This window comes from Puma concolor, chromosome E4, assembly GCF_028749965.1.
Source record: "Puma concolor isolate L17-30 chromosome E4, mPumCon1.1.hap2, whole genome shotgun sequence".
NCBI lineage: Eukaryota > Metazoa > Chordata > Mammalia > Carnivora > Felidae > Puma > Puma concolor.
The window spans coordinates 12,061,395-12,082,125 of record NC_141683.1 but is presented as its reverse complement, the minus strand read 5'-3'; the positions used below and the strand labels follow the sequence as shown (position 1 = coordinate 12,082,125).

The following is a 20,731-nucleotide window of genomic DNA, read 5'->3' as shown; positions in this document are numbered from 1 at the left end:
GCGGCGGCGGCGAGCGCGCCGAGCAGCCGGGACGGACGCGCCGGGCAGCGGGGCGCCGGGAGCCGGGGCGCCGCCGCCGCTGGGCCCCGGGCGCGTGGCTGCGGCTCGGCCGGGCGGCGCCGCACACCTGAGGCGGGGCGCGGGGCGCGGCGCGGGCGGCGCTGTCAGGGCCGCGGCTCCCGGGCCCGAGCCGCGCTCGCCGGGACGAGCCGGGCAGTGATTTGCGGGGCGAGCTCACCTTCAGCCATGGCCCGGGGAGCCTAGCGGGGCCCGGCCGCCGCCGCCGCCCCCCCCCCCCACACCCCGGCCCCCCTTCCCCGCCTCCCCACCCCTCCCCTCGGCGCCGCATCCCGCCGGCCTCGCCGCCCGGCCCGCGCCGGGCAACCGCCCTCGCCCGGAGCCCGCCCTCGCTCCTGCCCGCGTCCCCCCGCCGGCGCCGCCGCGGGAAGCGGCTCCCCCTCCCCTTCCTCCGCGTCTTCCTCCCCCTCGCCCCGCCGGGGCCGCTTGTTGCACCGCCCCGCGGCCTGCGGGAGCCGCTCGGCCCGGCCCCGCGCCCGCACCCCCCCCTTCCGCTCGCCCCCCCCGCCCCCGCGGGCCCGCACCCCAGCCCGGCCGGCGAGACCCCGGCCCGACCCCGCCGCCCGCACAAAATGTCGGCCCGGACGCCATTGCCGACGGTGAACGAGCGGGACACGGAGAACGTGAGTAACCCGAGCCTCTCCCCTCCCCTCACACACACACCCCCTCCTCCCGGGAGCGGCGGGGGCGAGACCCCGGGCCGACCCCCGCCTCGCCCTCCGCCGGGCCGCCCCCGGGTCCCCCGAGCGGCCGCCGCCGCCGCCGCACGGTCTCCACCTGGAGCCGGCGTGCCCCTCGCCCGCCGCTCTGCCCCCTTTTCATTCCAACCCCATTTCGCTGCTTTTCCCTGCAGGGCGAGGGCGGGGGCTGTACGGGGAGCCCCGTCCTGGGTGGTCCTCCCGGAGAGGACGGGCTGATGGAGGGCAGGGAGGCACGGGCGAGGGCAGAGTGGGCATCCCAGATTGCTGTATTTGTCCCTCGGCATGCTGTATCCCCACCCGAATGTTCGCTCCGCCGCCGCGGGCGAGCCGGCTGACTGCCTCCCCCCCCCCCCCCCCCCCCGCTCTTCTGGCCCTTTCGGTCCCCTGCACCCCCACCCCCCTGCATTGCCCCATGACTTTGCTTTTTGTAACACTGTGTCCCATTTTGGGTCGTGGGCTCCGCCGGCGGAAGGTCAGAAGGGAAGGGGCAGAGCGGTAGTAGGATGGATGTGTGTGTTTGTGTGGATGAGTTCCTGCTGCTGAGATACTCTTCGGGAGAGATGAGTACAAGAATTTCCCGGACAGCCTCTGTGGCCCTGGGGTTACAGCAAAAACGTTTAAAAGCCGTAGGAAGCCAGCGGCTTTTCATTCCCTTCCTCAAGTCTGGGGCGATAATTCAGGGCAGGTTTTACTTTAAATATCTCTCCTCCTCCTTGGAGTGTCACACGGTGCATTTCTTTGAAGGAAGGATTTGCTGTGTCTTTGATCAAATTGCCCTCAGGAGTTTTTATCTGGATGCAGATGTCCCTGGTGTTTCAACTCTTGAAAACCAAAAGGACCAGATCAGTTGTATTCCCACCTTCTGAAAAGTACAATTGTGTGTGGGTGTCTGTGTGAGTTTCTTTGTGGAGAAGGGTTTGTTTCCCCCCCCACCCCCCCACCCTCGTTTTTGTTTTGTTTTGTTTTTTTTAAATCCGCATGACTTGTAAATAGGGACCTTGGCTGATTTTCTGACTGCTTTTTAAGGAGCTAGCAGGTACCAAGTTTGGTGGGCCGTCCAGATCTGTCTGGTGGTCTAGTTTAAGTTAGACTCCAGCTCTCAGTGGACCAGTGCCGTCGTATGGTTGGTAACATAAAAATATGAAGTGCTTTGGCGTTCTTAGACAAAAGGTATGCAGGAGAAGACACAAACTCCCCTCTGAAGTGTTGGCGGCTGGTATAAACAGATTATTTAATCTTGGGAGCGCAGGGGAACACAGAAACTTAATATAATTATATGAAGGGAGAAGAAATTCTAGTAAGAGACTATTGTTAGAAGACCTGGGAAGGTATTTCAGAGTGTGCTTTTGTCCTCGCTAGCTTGTCATGCATTTAAAATGGTCAACACGGTGTAAGGCTGCTGCCAGCATAAATTATAACTTCATTTTGCATCATAAGTGTTTTAAAAAATAAATAATTGATGCACAGTTTTGATTGGGACATTGAAGGAGGTCGGGGGTGGGGGGGTGAAAAATTTGGTTAAACTTGATCTTCAAGTCAAGTTTTGGTACAGAAATTTTCTAATTGGAACTCTAAAAAGGTTCTTGTCATTCAGTGTGTCATTTCAGTGTGAATGGAAAGTAGGATAGATGATGGATGACCTTTGTGTTTATTAGTAAAACACTGTGTGCTAACCTAGGAAGAGTGGAAAAATACATTGTTTGTATTTTCTTTTGGATTTCCAATAGTAAAGCTCTTTCCATAAGTGTGCGTGAATAAGGTACTTTTTAAGGACATGGGATAGCATTGTAAGAATATGCATCAAGGAATAGCACAAATTGCAGCATCACAAGTAAGACCCCTGCCCCCCTCCCAAAAAAAAAAGACCCTAGTGGATTTTTAAGCAAAGCAGTAATTGTGTGATAAATTTTGTTGTACCTTCTGAAAATAATCATGCTGTATAAACACATTCGCTCCGGTTCTGAACATGTTATTTCAAAGTCACGTTTACGGTCTTGTCTTCTGTCCTTGTGTTGTAAATGACTGTATCTCCCCTGTACCTTACTTTATCTAATTCTGATTTTCTCCCAATTGCCTAATCTGTCCCAATTTGTGGAAAGTATTTATTGTTACACTCTGGCTGTTAATTTATCAGTTAATGTGCGCCCAGCTTTGTTTTTGAGCTGGAAGGCATACAGAAGTATTACTTAAGATAAGGCCTCTCCCCTCAAGCAGCTTACCCGAAATATAATCCCGAACAAATCATGTACAGTAGAAAATTGTGTAAATAGGGCTAAATTGGTTTGTGCGTGCCATAGGTGTTTACCAAAGGGACTACCAGAGATGGCTATTAAGTCGTTGCTGTTATCTCTCTGTATTCTCTGGCCTGCAGTAAGTGTCCTAATCCGTTTTTACTCCCCTCTCATCAATGAAATAAAGAACAAACCTGCTTGTGAGCTAATATGTTAATGCCAGTAAGACAATCAAGATGGTCGTTGGCAGTCCTTTTCAGTTCAAGTGACATATTTAAAAAGATGGTTGTGAAAATTTATTTTCATATGACTGTAAAGGTTTCTAGGTTCTTTGAAATATTAAGGACATAACTAAAAATATTCTTTCACTGCTGGAAATGTTTTAAACAGGGCAATTAAAAAAACCATCTTTGTGTGTTATTGTCATTTTCAGCTAATATAAAATTTTGTTTAGTCATGTGAACATATTTGGATTTTGTATTCTTGGGAATATGCAATACCTATCCCATGTGTGTCACTAATAAATGTTGAGGATAAATTAAGGGTTTCAAAAGAGGTGTGTTACACCACTAATCTCCTGTTACTACCACTGTCTCTAGTAGAGGCAGCAAGAATTGCTTTTCTTTGAGAACATTCTGTGTGTACTTTTTCAGGAGTTCTTTTCTCATGGGTGAAGGGATTTGTGTGTGCATCAGTGGTAGGCCTGAAATGGCTAAATACCACAAGATAACCAATGATGAACTTTTCATGCCATCAACACTTCATAGCCAAGTAGAAAAGGCACGTTACAGATGATAGAATTAATTTACGCAAAATGTGTTTGATTTTAGGTTGGGAAGAATCCAGAAAAAGAATGGGTATTTGAAATTTTTTTTTCTTCCCTTAGATTATGCTTGGTTAGTGCCAGCATGACCGTAGGCAATCTATTACCATTACTTGTAGGTGCTTTTAAATGAAGCAAGATAAATTGTTTTTCTGTGTTTCAGAAAAACTCTGATCGTGCTGATTTTTATGAATGCAAAAGGCCCCGACTCGCTTTCTGTGATGAATTTTAATCAGTATGAAGATAATTGATTTGACCCCTTCTTGGAATGTTTTGGTTAAACTTAACTTTGAATCTTTTAATAATAAAACCTTTGAAGGTGATTCTTTGGATAGGTGTGAAACTCACTGTGATGAGTGTAGCAGGTGCTTAGCGTGTATGAGGCGCCATCAGTAGTTTGTGCTGTGGGAATCATTGTTAGTAATGTGAAAAGGCAAGAGAGAACATGCCATTGCCACTACCTTTGGGTACCTGTGCACACCTCACATGTCACAGTACCTATCCTACGGCACTCTCATTGCTGGCTTATTTTGTCCCTTTTATTCTGTATCCCCAGCACCCAGCAGAGCATCTAGTAGTAATCTGTAAGACATCAGTGCAGGAACATTCCCCTTTTGAATTTTTTCATTTATCATCAGATTAAGTTAGTGACACTGGGAAGTTATGGTAAATATTGCATAGTACAGACAGAGGCAGAAGCCTTCAGAAAGTCAACTGACCACCCAAGGTTATGATCTCTGACATCTTCCACTGTTGCTGCACTCATGCTGTTGCTTCTTAGAGGTGTTTTCTTTTTTTTTGTTTGTTTGTTTTTGTCTTAGAAATTTTAAAAGAATATATGAAATGATATAAAATGCGTTATTAGAGGAAGAACAGGCTATGTCCTGCTCATCTTTATTTTGAAACTTTGCTATTTTCTCTGTCTCAAGTGCCCTGCTCTTTCCGCCTCATCCCAAACTCACAAATCCCTTAAGGTATGGCTCACGTTTCTAAGAAAAATTCTGACACGGTTGCAGCAAGCAGTGCTCTCTGCTGTAGCTGATCATCGGTCTGTGCACAGTCCACACTTCTGGTCTGACAGTCCATTGTGAGAAAACATCTCTACCTTCTATTCCTTTCTGTCCAAAGTGCTGTTTTTAACTCTTCTTTTTTTAAGCCCAGATTGTTTAAAATCAGCTACATAGTTTTTGAGTTATTATTTTTTCACCATGTCTTCCTCCTTCTCAGACTTTCCTTTGGATGTCATTTTCCCTTTTCCCAATGAACACCTTTGAAGTTCTTTTGGTGAAGGATAGTTAGCCATAAACTTTGTTTTTTAAATGTGAAATGTATTTTGCCCTTATTATTCAATGATAGTTTTGCTCAGCCTCTAATTCTAAGATGACAGTTATTTTCATCCATTGCTCAGAAGATAGTATTTCATGGTCTGCTGATTTCATTCTGCTCAGAAGTCATCTGCCGGTAGCTAGGTGGTCTGTTCCATCCGCCTCTGTAAGAGTCTCTGCTTTTCTTTAGGTGTTGGACTTTACTACAGTGTATTTAGGTGTGGATTTCCTTTTTTCCTTCTTGCTTCCTATGCCTGTGATTTCCTGTTTGTCATTAGTTCTAGATACTTACCAACTTTTATCTTTTTGAAAATAGCCTTGTTTCTGCTCCCTGTGGCAGTTCATTTAGGGAGTCTGATTACATAACGTGAGGCCATAACTCCTCTGTGTGCCTTAACTTCTTACTCATTTTTCCCACATGTTCACTGCCTGTCTGTACTATAAGCTGCATGATTTGTTTGGATTTATCATCTGTGGATTTGTATCTTTCATCACTTCTGAACTGAATCAAGCATGCTCTCTTTAAATATTAACTTATCTCTGTTCTCTCTAGTGTTTCCAGTGCTCTCATTAGATACGTTAAAATTTCTCATTCTATCCTACATATGTCTTAAACTCTCCTTTTCCCCCCCCATTTCATTGTTTCCCTATACTATCTGCAACAGTTATATAATATTTAGATTTATCTTTTAGTTGGCTAAATCTCTTTAGCCGTATTTAAATCAGTTAATCTTACTGTTAAATTGTGTTCAATTGTGGTAGGCACATAACATGAAATCTACTCTGTTAAACTAAGTACAGTATTGTTAACTGTAGGCTCAATGTTGTATAGCAGGTCTTTAGAACTTTTTCATCTTGCATGACTGAAACTTTATACCATCGAGTAGCAACTCCCCCATTTTCCTCTTTTCCCAGCCCCTGGCAACTACAATTCTACTCTCTGCTTTTATAAGTTTGACTAAGTTAAATGGAATCATGCAGTGTCAATCTTTCTATGATAGGCTAATTTCACTTAGTGTAATGTCCTCGAGATTCATCCATAATGTAGCATGACAGAATTCCCTTCCTTTATGGCAGAAATACTCCATTGAATGTATATCACACATTTCTTTATCCATTCTTCCGTTGATGGACATTTGGGATGTTTTCATAACTTGGCAGTTGTGAATAATGCTGCAATGAACGTGGGATTGCAAATATCTCTTTGAGATCCTGATTTCAATTCTTTTGAATAAATATCTGGAAATGGATTGCCAGATTATAGGTTCTATTTTAAAAATTTTTTGAGGAACCTCCATATTCTTTTCCCTAATGGCCACACCGTTTTACATTCCCACCAACGACGCACAAGGGCTCCAATCTCTCCATATCTTTGTCTGTTTTGTTTTTTGATAATGGCCATCCTAACAGATATGAAGTGATAATCTCGTTGTGGTTTTGATATGCATTTCTCTGATGATTAGTGATGTTGAGCATCTTTTTAAATACCTGTTGGCCATTTAGATGTCTTCTTTGAAAAAAATGTCTTCTCACGTCCTTTGTTCATTTATTTAAAAGAATCAGGGTTTTTTGTTTTTTGTTTTTTTTCTTCAGTTGAATTGTAGGAGTTCCTTACATATTTTGGATACTAACCCCTTTCAGATATATGGTGTATAAATACTTTCTTCCACTCTATAGTTTGTCTTTTCACTGTGAGGATTGTTTCCTTTGCTGTGTAGAAGCTTTTCACTTTGACGTAGTTCCCCACATTTTCACTTTTTGCCTTGATTGCCTGTGATATTTGTGTTATATCCAGGAAATCATTGCCAAGATCATTGTAATGAAGCTTTTCCCCTGTGTTTTCTTTAAGGGATTTTACAGTTTCGGGTGTTATATAAGTCTTTAATGCATTTTGAGTTAATTTTTGTGTATGATATAAGAGGTCCAATTTCATTCTTTTGCATGGGGAGATCTGGCTTTCCCAGCAGCATTTGTTGAAAAGATTGTCTTTCATTCCTTGTGTATTCGTGGTACTCTTATCAATAAAAGATCATTTAACCATATATACATAGATTTATTCTGTGCTTTCAATTCTCTTCCATTGGTCTGTATGCCTGTCTTTATACCAGTGTCATACTGTTTTGATTATTATAGCAATGTAATATGCTCTGAGGTCCTAACTGTGAGGCCTTCATCTTTGTTCTTCTTTCTCAAGATTGCTTTGGCTATTCAGGGTCCTTGTGGTTCCTTATGAATATTAGGATTTTTTTCTTTTTTTGTAAAAAAAATGGCATTGGGGTTTTGATAGAATTTTGTTGATCTGTAGATCTCTTTGGGTCGTGTGGATATTTTATCAGTGTTACATCTTCCAAATCATAAACACAGATGTCTTTCCATTTATTTGTGTCTCCTTTAATTTCTTTTAGTGATGTTTTGTAGTTGTCAGGGTAGACATTTTTTTGCTTCATTAGTTAAATTTATTACTAAATATTTCATTCTTTTTAATGCTATTGTAAATGAGGTTGTTTTCTTAATTTTCTTTTCACATCACTTGTTGTTAGTGATTTTTATTTGTTGATTTTGTAGCCTGCAATTTTATTGAATTCGTTTTTAGTTCTTTTTTATTATTTTAGAGGGAGAGAGAGAAAGAGAGGGAAAGAGAGCAGGGGTGAGGGGCAGAGGGAGGGAGGGGGAGAGAGAGAGAGAGAGGGAGAATCCCAAGCAGGCTCCATGCTCAGTGCAGAACCCGAACCCGACACAGGGCTCTGTCCCATGACCCTGGGCTGGGACCATGACCTGAGCCAAAATCAAGGGTCAGCTTCTCAACCAACTAAGCCACCCAGATGCCCTGAATTTGTTTGTAATTCTAACAGTTGTTTGTGTTTCTTGGTGGAGGTCATATGGTTTTCTACATATAAAATCATGTCATTTGCAAACAGAGATACTTTTCCTTTTTCCTTTCCAGTGTGTATGGCTTTTATTTCTTTTTCTTGCCAAATTGCTTAGGCAAAATCCTAAGATTTTCAGTACTATGTTGAATATAAGTGGCAAGAGGAGGCATCCTTGTTTTTGATAGCAGAGAATAAGCTTTTGGTTTTCATCATTGAGTATGATGTTAGCTGTGGGCTTTTCATATATGGTATTGATTATGTTGAAGTAATTACCTTCTATTCCTAGTATGTTGAGAGGTTTTGTTTTTTGTTATGATGAAAGGGCATTGAATTTTGTCAAATGCCGTGTCTGCATCAATAGAGATGGTCATGTGATTTTCATCATTTGTTCTGTTAATGTTAATTACACTGATTACCTGTGTTGAACCATCCTTGAATCTTAGGGATAGATCCCATTTGGTCATCATGTATGATTCTTTTAATGTGCTGTTAAATTTGGTTTGCTAATATTTCATCTAGGATTTTTCCATGTATATTCATCAAGGTTATTGGCCTGTGGTTTTCTTGTAGCATCTTTTTCTGGTTTTGGTATGAGAATAATGCTGGCCTCATACAATGACTTAGAAAGTGTTTCCCTCTCCTCAATTTTTGGAAAAGTTTTAGAAAGACTGATGTTGATTCTTCTTTAAGTGTTTTATAGAATTTACCAGAAAGCCATCTGGTCCTGGGCTTTTCTTTGCTGAAAGTTTTTGATTACTGATTCATTCTCCTTACTAGTGTAGATCTGTTCAGATTTTCTTTTTCTTCATAGTTCAGTCTTGGTCAATTTTATGTTCTTGGGGATTTCTCCATTTCTTGTAGGTTATCCAACTTGTTGGTATGTAATTAAGGTAGTTTCTGACCATCCTTTCTAATTCTATGGCATAAGTTGTAATGTTTCCTCTGATTTTGTTAGGTTCTTCTCTCTCTCTCTCTCTCTCTCTCTCTCTTCTTAGTCTGACTAGAGATTCTTTCATTTGTTGATTTTTTTTTTCTTCAAAAAACAAATTCTTTGTTGACTTAAAAATTTTTTTTCTAGGGGCGCCTGGGTGGCGCAGTCGGTTAAGCGTCCGACTTCAGCCAGGTCACGATCTCGCGGTCCGTGAGTTCGAGCCCCGCGTCAGGCTCTGGGCTGATGGCTCAGAGCCTGGACCCTGTTTCCGATTCTGTGTCTCCCTCTCTCTCTGCCCCTCCCCCGTTCATGCTCTGTCTCTCTCTGTCCCAAAAATAAAATAAAACATTGAAAAAAAAATTAAAAAAAAAAAAATTTTTTTCTATTCTGTATTTCATTTATTACCTCTATAATCTTTATTCTGATTTCCCTCTACTAATTTTGGGCTTAGGTTTTTCTTTTTTCTAGTTCCTTGAGGTGGAATTTGAGAACATTCTTTTTGTTTTTTAATCTTTTTTGTTCTTTAATTTTAAGGTCTTTATTGCTATGAACTTCCCACTTAGTACTACTCTTGCTATATCCTGTAAGTTTTTGTATATTCTATTCTGTTCTATCCTTTTCTTTTCTTTCTTCCTTCCTTCCTTCCTTCCTTCCTTCCTTCCTTTCTTTCTTCTCCAATTTGTTACTATTTTACTGATGCCCATGCTCAGGCCTTGACCCATACTAACCCAGTAGGCATAGCTGCTTCTTCCACTGCTGCTTCTTGGTCCTCAGGTTTTCATCCTTGTTCAGCAGGGCGCGCACGGCATGTGTGTTCTTCAGCCACAGATCCAGGGGCTTGTACTTCTTGTCCTCGTAGAATTTCCTGAGGTTCTCTTTCTGAGTCTGGCTAATGGTGGTGAGAACACGGGTGATGGATTTGCAAACAGCTCAGATCTTGGAGAGCTTGGAAGCCACGCCACCTGTCTCTTCCACAACGCACAACTGGGACAGCTCCACCTTCAGGTCTCCCATCTGTTCAACCAGCTCCTCCTCCTTGCCGCAAAGGTGTGGAGCCTTAATCTTGGCCGTAGCTGCACAATCTGTCCCTGCTGCCGAAGGAAAGAGGATTGTACGTTGTTTTCATTTGTCTCGAGATATTTTATAATTTCTGTCTTGCTTTCTTCCCGACCCAATGGTTGCTCAAGAATATGTTGCTTAACTTTCACACATTTTCCAGTTTTCTTCTGTTGCTGATTTCTAGTTGTATACCATTAGTTTGGATAAGATACTCAGTATAATCTCAGTATTATTAAATTTGCAAGACATGTTTTGTACCTAACATGTGCCCTATCCTGGGAAATTTCTATTTACATTTGATAAAAATGAGTTCTGCTGCTATTCAGTGAAATGTTCTGAATATGTGTGTTTGGACCTTTTGGTCTGTAGTGTTGTTCAAGTCCTCAGTTTTCTTCTTGATAGCTGTCTGGATGTTCTATCCATGGTTGGAAACGGGTTGATGAAATTTCCAACTGTTACTGTGTTGCTGTCTATTTCTTCCTTCAATTCTGCCAGTATCTGTTTCATACATTTTAAATGTTCTCATGTTGAGTCTATAAACACTTATAATTGTTGTATGTTTTTGGCCCATTGACCACTTTATCATTCTATAATGTTCCTATTTGTCTTTTCTCTGTTTTGTCATTCTTTTGTCTTTCTTAACCTTTCTTGCTGTCTACCTATGTGTTTCGTTGTTATTTTTTTTAATGACATGCTTTGAGTGTTTTTTTTTTTTTCCATTTTCTTTTGTATCTTCTCTAGGTATTTTCTGTGTGGTTACCATGGGGCTTACATAAAACATTTTACAGTTATGACAATCTGTTTTAAGCTGATGGCAGCTTAACTTCAATCTCATACAAAAATTCTGCTTTTATTTCTTCCTTCTTCACACTTTATATTGTTGTTGTCACAATTATATCTTTTTGTATTGTGTATCTATTAACATATTTTATAGTTTTAGTTTTATAAATACTTTTGTGTTTTATATGCCAGGATAAAAGTGATTTACATACCATATTACAATATTCTGTGTTTTTGTTTATTTTTCCCATTACCAGTGAAGTTATATTTTCATATGGTTTCCTGTTACTATTTAGTGTCTTTTTGTTCAACTTGAATGACTCCCTTAAGCATTAGGCAGGTCTAGTGGTGATGAACTCTCTCAGCTTTTTTTTTTTTTTCTTCTGAAAGCTTTTATTAATTTTTGAAGGACAGTTTTGCTGGATATAGCATTGTTAGCTGGCAAGTTTTTTTTTTTCCCCCAGCAGTTTGAATATTTTATTGCACTCTTTCTGGTCTGCCAGTTTTCTTCTGAGAAATCTGTGAATAAGTTTATGAGGGTTCCTTGGTACATGACAAGGAATTTTTATCTTGCTACTTTCAAAATTCTCTTTGACCTTTGACTATATTTGATTATAATGTGTTTTGGTGAGGACATTTTTGGGTTCATCCTGTTTTGGATTCATCCTGTTTAAATTCTGTTAGGTTTCTTGCATCTGGAAATCTGTATGTCCATTTTCATCCTCATATTTGGGAACTTTTTGGTCATTTTTTAAAAATATAAGCTTTCTGTCTCTTTTTCTCTTTTTTTTTTTCTGAGACTCCCATAATGCATATATTGCTTTATTTGACAGTATCCTATAATTCCCTTAGACTTTCTTCACTCTTTTTTTCTTTTTTTCTTTCTTGCTGCTGCTGCTATTATTGTTGCTGTTCTTGTGGCCGGATAATTTCAAGAAAATGTTCAAATTTGCTCATTCTTTCTTCTGCTTGATCTGTGATTGAACCTCCCTAATGAGTTATTGTATTCTTGAGTTGAGTTCCAAAATTTGTTTGGTTATCTTCTATATTTTCAGTTTCTTTGTTGAAATTCTCATTTTGCTCATTTATCATTTCATGACCTCATTGAGCATCTTTATGTCTATCATTCTGAATTCTTTGCCAGGTAATGCATATACCCCTGTTTCTTCAGTGTTGGGTTTTTTTTTTTTTTTTTTTTTTTGAAGATTTATTTCCTTCCCTTGATTGGGCCGTTTCCCCCTTTATTTCTGTTCTTTATAACTCTGTTAGTATCCACACATTAAAAAAAAATGGCTACCTCTCCCAGTCTTTCTGGACTGGCTTAATAATGGAAAGATTTTTTTTAAGCTTTACTTATTTATTTTTTGAGAGAGAGAGAATATCAGGCAGACTCCACATTGTTGGCACAGAGCCCAGTGCAGGGCTCGAACTCACAAACCTTGAGATGTGACCTGAGCCGAAATCAGGAGTCGGCTGTCTAACTTACTGAGCCACCCAGGCGGCCCCTTACATTGAAAGATCTTCGCCATTCAGTCCAGCTAGAGATTCTCAAGGCTCTCAAACCTTTCCTGTAGATGTGTCTTTCCTGGATGTGTGCTTGTAGATGCCTGATTAGAGGGATTTCCTGGTTGTGTTTTTTAGGAGCTGTAAGCTCTTGCTCCCTCTGGTGTCTGTCTGCTGTACTGTGGTTCTTCTGAAACAGCAGCATCCTGAGCAGCCCGTGTTGTTCTCACCATACCCCTACCCCCGGCATCTAGCATATGCTGGTTCCCGTCAGCACCCTGTGTTGAGCTGGACACAAACTAGTGGAGTGTTGGATGCATGTTCCACTCTTCTCTTTCCTCATTGTTAAATTTGTAATTTCATGAATTTTATTTTTCATTCTCAAAGTTCTAAATTTTTCCCTCAAACCAGTCTGGACTAGTTTATAGTTTTTTGGTCTTTGCTTGTTTTTGTGATTTCATCTTCATTTCCTTAAACGTTCAATATGTATTTACTTCCTGTATCTGGAAATTCCACTATATGAAGTCCCTGGGGCTTTAGCTTTATGGTTTGTGTCTGCTGATTCTCATTCCCTGTGGCTTGTTTTTTTCTGTATTTGCTGGTCTTTGTGGGTGAACTCGTATTTGCCTGAGTTTTATCTGTGTGAAACTTGGGGGTCTGAACTGAGGATGACTTCTAGAGAGGATTTGTTTTGCTCCTACTGGGAGCCCCTGCTGACCTGGGACATTTTTTTTTTTAAGGTTTTATTTTTAAGTAATCTCTACTTCCCACATGAGGCTCAAACTTACAACCCCGAGATCAAGAGTCTCACGTGCTTTACTGACTGAGCCAGCCAGGAGCCCCTGACCTGGGACATTTCAGTCTCCTAAAGGTGTCCCAAACTCAATGAAGGAGTTTTAAATTCAGCTCTCCAGTGTTGTAGTAGGTCCCAAGCTTAGTATGTGGACCCCAGGGCAGTGCTGGGTTTTGTAATTGCTTTCAGCTGGAGATTTTAAATGTTTGTTTATTTTTCCCTTGGATGTTTCTCTTCAAGCTCATCAGTACACTTTTAAAAAAGTGTGTTTTTTCTTGGAGAACCTTTCACACTATCTTGCCTACTGTACTACAGAGACACTGGAATAAGCTTTTTGAAAATGGGTGTTCAGAAATGTCCATACTTGTTTGATTTTACTACCCTTAATTATATGTCATTTCTAAAATTCTCATATCTACACACTTAAACATGTAGACAACTTTCTAACCTGTTTATAAATCTTCTAGGTCAAAAATCTTAGATTTTGGAAACCATTTGTTACAGATATTTAAGTGATTAATTTTCAAAAACTGCTGATTGTCCTCAGGAAGGTGCCCTACTAACATGACTTGTATAAAAAATTGTCACATAGTTGGTGAATGAATTGAAATATGAATACAGTCATTGATGAAGTCAAGTGTCAACATAAACAGAACTTATAATCAGGCCTTCAGATCTCAGTATCACAAATTGGTAAGCCAAGATTTAAAAAATCAAGAAATCTATTAATATTGCATAGTGATGTTTTTATTAATCACTGAAAAGTTGGTCCCATTGAAATTTAATCTATTTCCCCAAATTTTCATCTTTTTGGTATTATCTGTTTTAATGTATATAATCTGTTAGTAGAATAGTACATAATGTGGTATATGTAACTATTCCTATAGTAGCCCATACTTAAAACTTTTAAAGATGCGGTAATTGATCTAAAGTTTGGAGACCATTCTGTGCCATAGAGTTTAGCATTGTTCTAGAATTCTCTATGTGTAAACTTTTTCTTCCTAACTAAATTGAAAATAGTTTGAAGTCAAGAACTTTTTTTTTTATTTTTTATTAAAAAAATTTTTTTTCAATATTTATTTTTTTTTTAATTAATTTTTTTTTTTCAACGTTTATTTATTTTTGGGACAGAGAGAGACAGAGCATGAACAGGGGAGGGGCAGAGAGAGAGGGAGACACAGAATCGGAAACAGGCTCCAGGCTCTGAGCCATCAGCCCAGAGCCCGACGCAGGGCTCGAACTCACGGACCGCGAGATCGTGACCTGGCTGAAGTCAGACGCTTAACCGACTGCGCCACCCAGGCGCCCCTTCAATATTTATTTTTGAGAGACAGAGCATGAGTCTGTCTGTCTCAGACAGACAGAGAGGGAAGGGGCAGAGAGAGAGGGAGATACAGAATTCAAAGCAGGCTCCAGGCTCTGAGCTGTCAGCACAGAGCCTGACGCGGGGCTCAAACCCACGAACCGTGAGATCATGACCTGGGCCGAAGTCAGACGCCCAACCGACTGAGTCAGCCAGGCGCCCCAGGAACTACTTTTTTTTTTTTTAATGTTTATTTATTTTGAGAGAGACAGGGAGAGAGCGTGAGTGGGGGAGTGGCAGGGGGAGAGAGAGAGAGAGAGAGAGTGAGTCCGTCCCACGTAGGCTCCACGCTGTCAGCACAGAGCCTGACACAGGATTCAACCCACAAACTGTAAGAGCATGACCTGAGTCGAAATCAACCCACTGAGCTACTCAGGTACCCTAGGGACTACTACCAATATTACTTCTGTGTATCCTATATTACCTACCATAGTATTTGGTGTATTTTTGGCACTCAGCAATTTAATAAATCAAGGTCTAGTTTATTGATTCATTCTCAACTATAGTGAGTTTATGAGCCAGCTTGGGAGATCATTTCAAATTCACATTCCCTAACCCCTGCTCTGTCCCACTCTGTATTCTGAGTTAGTTTCTCTAGGGTGAGATCGCAGACTTCCTCTTTGTAAACTCAGTGATTCTGATGCTGGTGTTCACTGGCCAGGCTTTGAAAAAACTGTGATTTATGTGATGATGATGAAAATGATTGCATTGTAATAAACCTCACCTTTTGGTTAAAATGAAAAAAGGCATTATGGTTGCTGGTTATGTTCTAGAAAGTGGGGTTGGAGAAGTGATAAATCAGTCCTTCCAGTGGGTGGTGACAGCGGTAGAAAACAACAGGGAATTTTCTGTCTCGGAGGTAATCAGGTACACGTGCGTGGTATTTGTAGGTGTAAGATTGATGAAGGAGGTAATGAGGAACTTAATGTTCCTCCCTTTTCCCAGCATTATGTGCTCAACCGTATTGGGGGAGGCCGTAGCATCAAAATAAAGGGGTTCACGGCGTGGTGCCCTTTCTTTTGAGAAGTATTATTTAATACTGTTTTGACCACTGTATTGGTTTAGTTCAGGTTGTAAACAAATCAGAAGCTAAGCAATAGTCCAAGGTTTTAATGAGCTACCTGTAAAGAATATAGTAATAAGTTTATTTCAAATGTTTAAAGCATGGCTACCTTTTATTTTGGAATCAACAGCGCTACTTTCACAATTTCAAAGGAGGGTTTGCTTTTATTTCCTTTTCTGTTTGTTTCATGTCAACCGGAGACGATAGGGATACAAAGGCAAATGAAACCTGTTCCTGCTCTGAGGGCCTCAGAGCCTGACGGGGAGATAGACACAGAGACAAACAAGTGCAGTAGAAAGTTACAGTCCTTGTCACCTGAGTGATCAGAACGCGGAATAAAGAAGGCTGGTGGGGGGGGGGCGGGGAGCCCAAGAACGGTTCGTAGCCTTTGAACTAAGGCTTAAACCATAAGTACTCCTTTGCCAGGTGGCTCTGTGGGAAGCAGAAGAGGACACTGGGCTAGAGGAGCATTGTGCACAGAGGCCCTGAGTGTGGGGTTGAGAGGAGGGGGCAGCAGCCCAGGGGAGCATTAGTGAGAGGACCAGGCAGGGCCTTGGCTGTCTCCGCAAGAGCTGGTCCTGGAGACAGTGGTAGCCCGTGGATGATTGAAGTAAGGGGCCAACACTACTAGATTTGTATTCTGTATTCCTGAGTGTTTTAGAAATACACTCGTTTTTAAATCTAGTGACCTGGGCACCTGGCTGGCTCAGTTGGTAGGGTGTGTGACTCTTGATCTTGGGATTGTGAGTTCATGCCCCACGTTGGGTATAGAGATTACATAAAATCTTTTTTAAAAATTTCCTCTTAAAATGAATTTGAGACCTCCTTTCTCAAGGTTCACTAAACAGCTTTTAATGTAGTATTTATAAGAACTTGATTTGGCATTATCAGGAGAAGGGTTTAGTAAAGGGGAGGTGCCAATGCCAGCAACAAAGACTCTTCTTGAACCAAACTTCAGGTGGCTCCTCGGGGCCTTTTTCTCAGCTAGGTTTTGACCTTGGCCTTCATGTCTGCCCTGTCTTTGCCAGGCCTGCACAGTCTCATCTTGGCAAGAATTCTACTAAGTCAGTTAAGTGAGAATTCCCCCCACGTTTGATGTCTGACCGCCCTGGGTATCCAATCAAGTTCCTCACCCCCCAACGTTGATGTCCTCGAAGTTGTTGGCCTGCTTCAGCAAGGATTCTCTTAGACCAGTTTAGCAGGAATCCCCTGACCCTGAGGTCTCCTCTTAGTAATTTTCCATCCACTCACCTCCTCGCTTGGTGCCACGACTGAATCCCCAGCTGTCTTTACCATAATCAGAACTGATCTCTCTCCCCTATCATCATACCCCTGCTGTAATAATGTTGAATAAAACCTTCCTTACCACTTAACAAGTGTAAGAATAATTATTTCTTTTTAACACCAGTTAAGGAAAGATTCACATTGCCTTATGAAATGCCATACACACCGCACTGTGGTAGAATGTATTGGGAGTAAGGTGAGCGAAGCCCACAGTAACCATAAAAGTACTGGTGGACCAGAAAGGAGAGCCTGCCCAGACTTAGGGCAGAGGGTAGAATGACCTAAAGGGACTAGGACAGGGATTTAGCTAAGGCTACGGTTGGTAATTCATCATTCTTTCATGGTGTCCTGTCTCTGATTTTGACAAGTGGTGACCACAGTTGACCCCAGGGAGATGATTATTTAGCCGGGTTATCTTGGAAAAGTCACTTAAGCTCTCTTTCTTCTTTCTGATGCTTACTGGTACATCTCATTTTCATATTTACCTATAAACCTGGCATGCTCTTCTCTGTAGAGATTACTAATGGAATGGCAGTACTAAGTCATGGCAGTGATCCTTCTGGCCACTCTCAATTCTGTTTTCTGCTTAAATAACAAAAACTGGAAGGAAATAAATTACGTACCAGTGGCCACTTGTTTAAACTCCGGGAATTAACTTTTCAGTAAATTCTTAAACACAGATACCCCAAGGACATTCTAAGTAGGAAAGCCTTGAGTTGAGAAGGTTGATAACCAGCCTGGGTGATTGTCTCAGCCTTTCTCTTTTCCCTTCCTCTCCTGGAAGGGAGAGAAATCAAGGGGAGGGAAGAGTGTGTCGGGAAGGAGACTGTGTTCTCTGTTCTGCCAGAAGTGAATTATTCATCATGCTCCTGGTTCTAGCTCGAATGGGCTTTGTGACAGTACTTTCAAAGTGTACTGACTGTGATTTCCTTAAACCTGTCCCACATATAATGCTGCACACTGCTTGGGACCGAGAGCCCCAGCTCTGAGCCAGCCGCAGTGTCTGGCATGATTGGCTTTCAGAAGTGACTGCAATTTCTTGCTGTGTTGTACAGAGAAGAGCAAGAATATGTCAGTAAAATACATTCCCTCTCTTAAAGTACTTTAGCAAGGTGCTGCGCACGTAGTAGCTGCTTGATGAGCGTTTAGTAAATAGATACAATTCAGATTCACTCATTCTCTGGCAAATTTTGAAGTACTTCACGAGTCTACTGTGTAGACACGGTATTTACCTTTTACATTCTGGTCATTTTTCAATGAATGACGTGTTTTGCAGACAGATTTCCTTTCACCCCTGGTATTCATGTTCATAACTGAAAGTCATCAATTAAATTTTTATTGTACTTTAAAATTTTTATTCAGAAAATGAATGTATTGACATTTAAGTTGATATGAATATTAGCTTATGTTAGGGGATAATTACTGGATCTTGTTAGATTTACTAAATATATCAGAACCTGAAGGGCTTAGAATAAAGCTTTGACTGCTAGAGTGTTAAATCAAATCAAATCTAAAGATTTAAAGAACAAACATCCATTGTAATTTCTGGCACAAGTTTGCTGTTAGGTTTTTGTACTCGTGGGAGTGAAAGAACTAGGAAGTTTCTGAAAGAATTTAATACCGTATTTTTAGATATAATTTAAGCAGATGTTTTCTTTTATCCCCAGGGGACTCAGTCGTGTTGGCTCATAATATCTTCTGGCAAGCCATAGTGAAAGACCTCCCAAAGGAGTTTTTTGGGGGCAGGGGAGTATCTTAGGAAGGAGTGCCTCTAGAAATAAAATGCGGGCTCGGCCACCCTCTGTCTGCCCCCTGAAGGGGAGTGATTGCCCTTTGTAATACCCCAATTCAGATGTAAAGCGGTGTAACTTCTTGGTTAAGGGCACATGCTCTGAAGTCAGACTTGGTGGGTTCAGATCCCAGCTCTGCCACTTATTAGCTCTATGATCTTGGGAAGCCACTTATTTTCTTTATTGCTCTGGTTCTTTATCTGTAAAATGTAATAACAGCCCTGACTGCTTTTGAGGTTGTCGTGAGGTTTAGACGACTGAATACATCTAATGCCCTCAGAACAATGCCTGGCACCTAGTGGAAGGCACCTGTGTTAACTGCTCCTGCCGTTGTGGTGGTGGCACATTTAGATAAAGGAGGTAAATATGCCAGGGTTTTAAGTGTTTACCTCAGAGCTACTGGATTATACATGATTTTCATTTCTTTTAATGCCTGTATTTTAAGCCATGGGTTTATATTCCTTTTTATACCCAAAATTATGAATTTATAATGTGAAGTAGAACTTTATGGTTTACTAGAATACTTGTATTAAGTTCAAGAAAGCCAAGTGGGAAGCCAGATTACCTGCAGGTGGCTTGCTGAACAAGGTATTGGCAGGGTACAGAGGATAGTTGTGTAGTGACATCAATGTTCTCAGTGGGTACAGACATACCTGTAGGGTTGTGTAATGCTTAAGAGCACCGACTTGTAGACAGGACTCCCGGGGGTTGATTTCTTCCCAGCTTAGTCATTGATAAGGTGTATAACATTAGGCAGGTTTCCTTATCTCTAAAATGAGAATAATACATACTTGGTTGGGTGGATTGTTGGTTTTCAGTTATTAGGTGTATATTACAAACTTTGCAATAGCAGGTGTTCAGTGACGGTACCAAAGAAACAAAGAATTCAAACAAACGCGTTGAGGAAGTTCACATTGCTCATCAAGATACATTTCTTCTCTTTCCCCATGGTAAAGAAATGTGCAACTCAACTCATGTTCTTTGGGGTTCCCTTTTTCCCATGCTCACCATTTTCTTCATGTCAATACATCCATTCTTTAGGCCAAGTACAAATATAGTTGGATTGATTACTGCTTTAAACATGCTAATGGAATCTCTCTCTCGAGACTGCATTGATTTTATTGAACCCAAATATAAAGACAAGTCTTAAATCAGACATTTGCATGTTGAAGATAAGTTTGATGTCCTTGTGTATGCTGGAATATAGTATCTTCTTTTGTCTTTTCTGAATCGTAGTGCTTATATTTTTTGCCTCTAGAAGTTACAGAAAAAGCTTGATAAGCAAGGTTTTGGTGGAGTTATGAAAAGTTCTTCTAATTTTATTTGGGTGCTGCTTTGGAGTCTGATATTACGAGGCTGAAATCCATAGTGCCATCAGTCAGGAAGGAGCGATGAATGTGATGGGAGAGAACGGGACACAGTGGAGTCGATGAGGACAAAAGGGAACTCGTTTCTCTCTCTCACTGCTTTCCAAGCTCTAAGAGGGTGACCGGCAGGCTGAGCTGATGGCCTTCATCACAGGGCTGCTTGAGCACCTGGACCGGGATTCACAGCAGCCAAAGCAGGTGCTCCAGCAGGAGTTGGAGAGCTTCGAAGCCCGACGACTGCTCCCTGCTCGCAAGACGTGCCAACAGATCATCTAAACCAGGCGTGAGCTGCAGCTGTGTCTGGTGCAGCGCTGACCTTCAGAGCGTATAAACGACCACTGTTTTAGTTCTGCCTTCCAGATCTTCGGCAAGTTTCTTGTGTCCAGTATTACCCAGGACCATAGAGGGAAGAGACTTTGGGGCAATAGAATTCCAGCTTGGCTAAATTTACATTCTAGACACCATCACAGCCCACCCCATGGCACCTCGGCCATCCCTTAGAAGTATGGGGTTTGGCCACACTTCTCTTAGCCATACCTTCTGAATGAAGGTAATAGCAAAATTACGCTTTTGCCTGATATGACGCAACTATTCTAGGTATATGAAAAACACGCTAACCCTCTCCTCGAAAGAAGATACGAAGTCCCTTTAGCCATCTTTGGGTGATGTTCGTTTCTCTTCTGAGTCCCACTCTTGTTCTTGTACCTTGTAACCTCAGTATTGAAATACAGAGTTAGCTAATGTTAACACTTCAATGTTGGGTGATAGGC

At 41.6% G+C, this 20,731-nt stretch overlaps 1 protein-coding gene across 2 annotated transcripts in view; it reads left to right on the top strand.

Moving 5' to 3' along the window:
• The first annotated feature begins 591 nt into the window (after nt 1-591).
• Nucleotides 592-20,731, top strand: part of MARK1 (microtubule affinity regulating kinase 1) — a 119,562-nt gene continuing 99,422 nt past the window's right edge. For both annotated transcript variants that reach the window (XM_086693948.1, XM_086693947.1), the window contains exon 1: nt 592-701. In XM_086693948.1, coding sequence (XP_086550074.1) covers nt 651-701 — 51 coding nt within the window. In that variant the 5' untranslated portion in view covers nt 592-650. The remainder of the gene's footprint in view (nt 702-20,731) is intronic.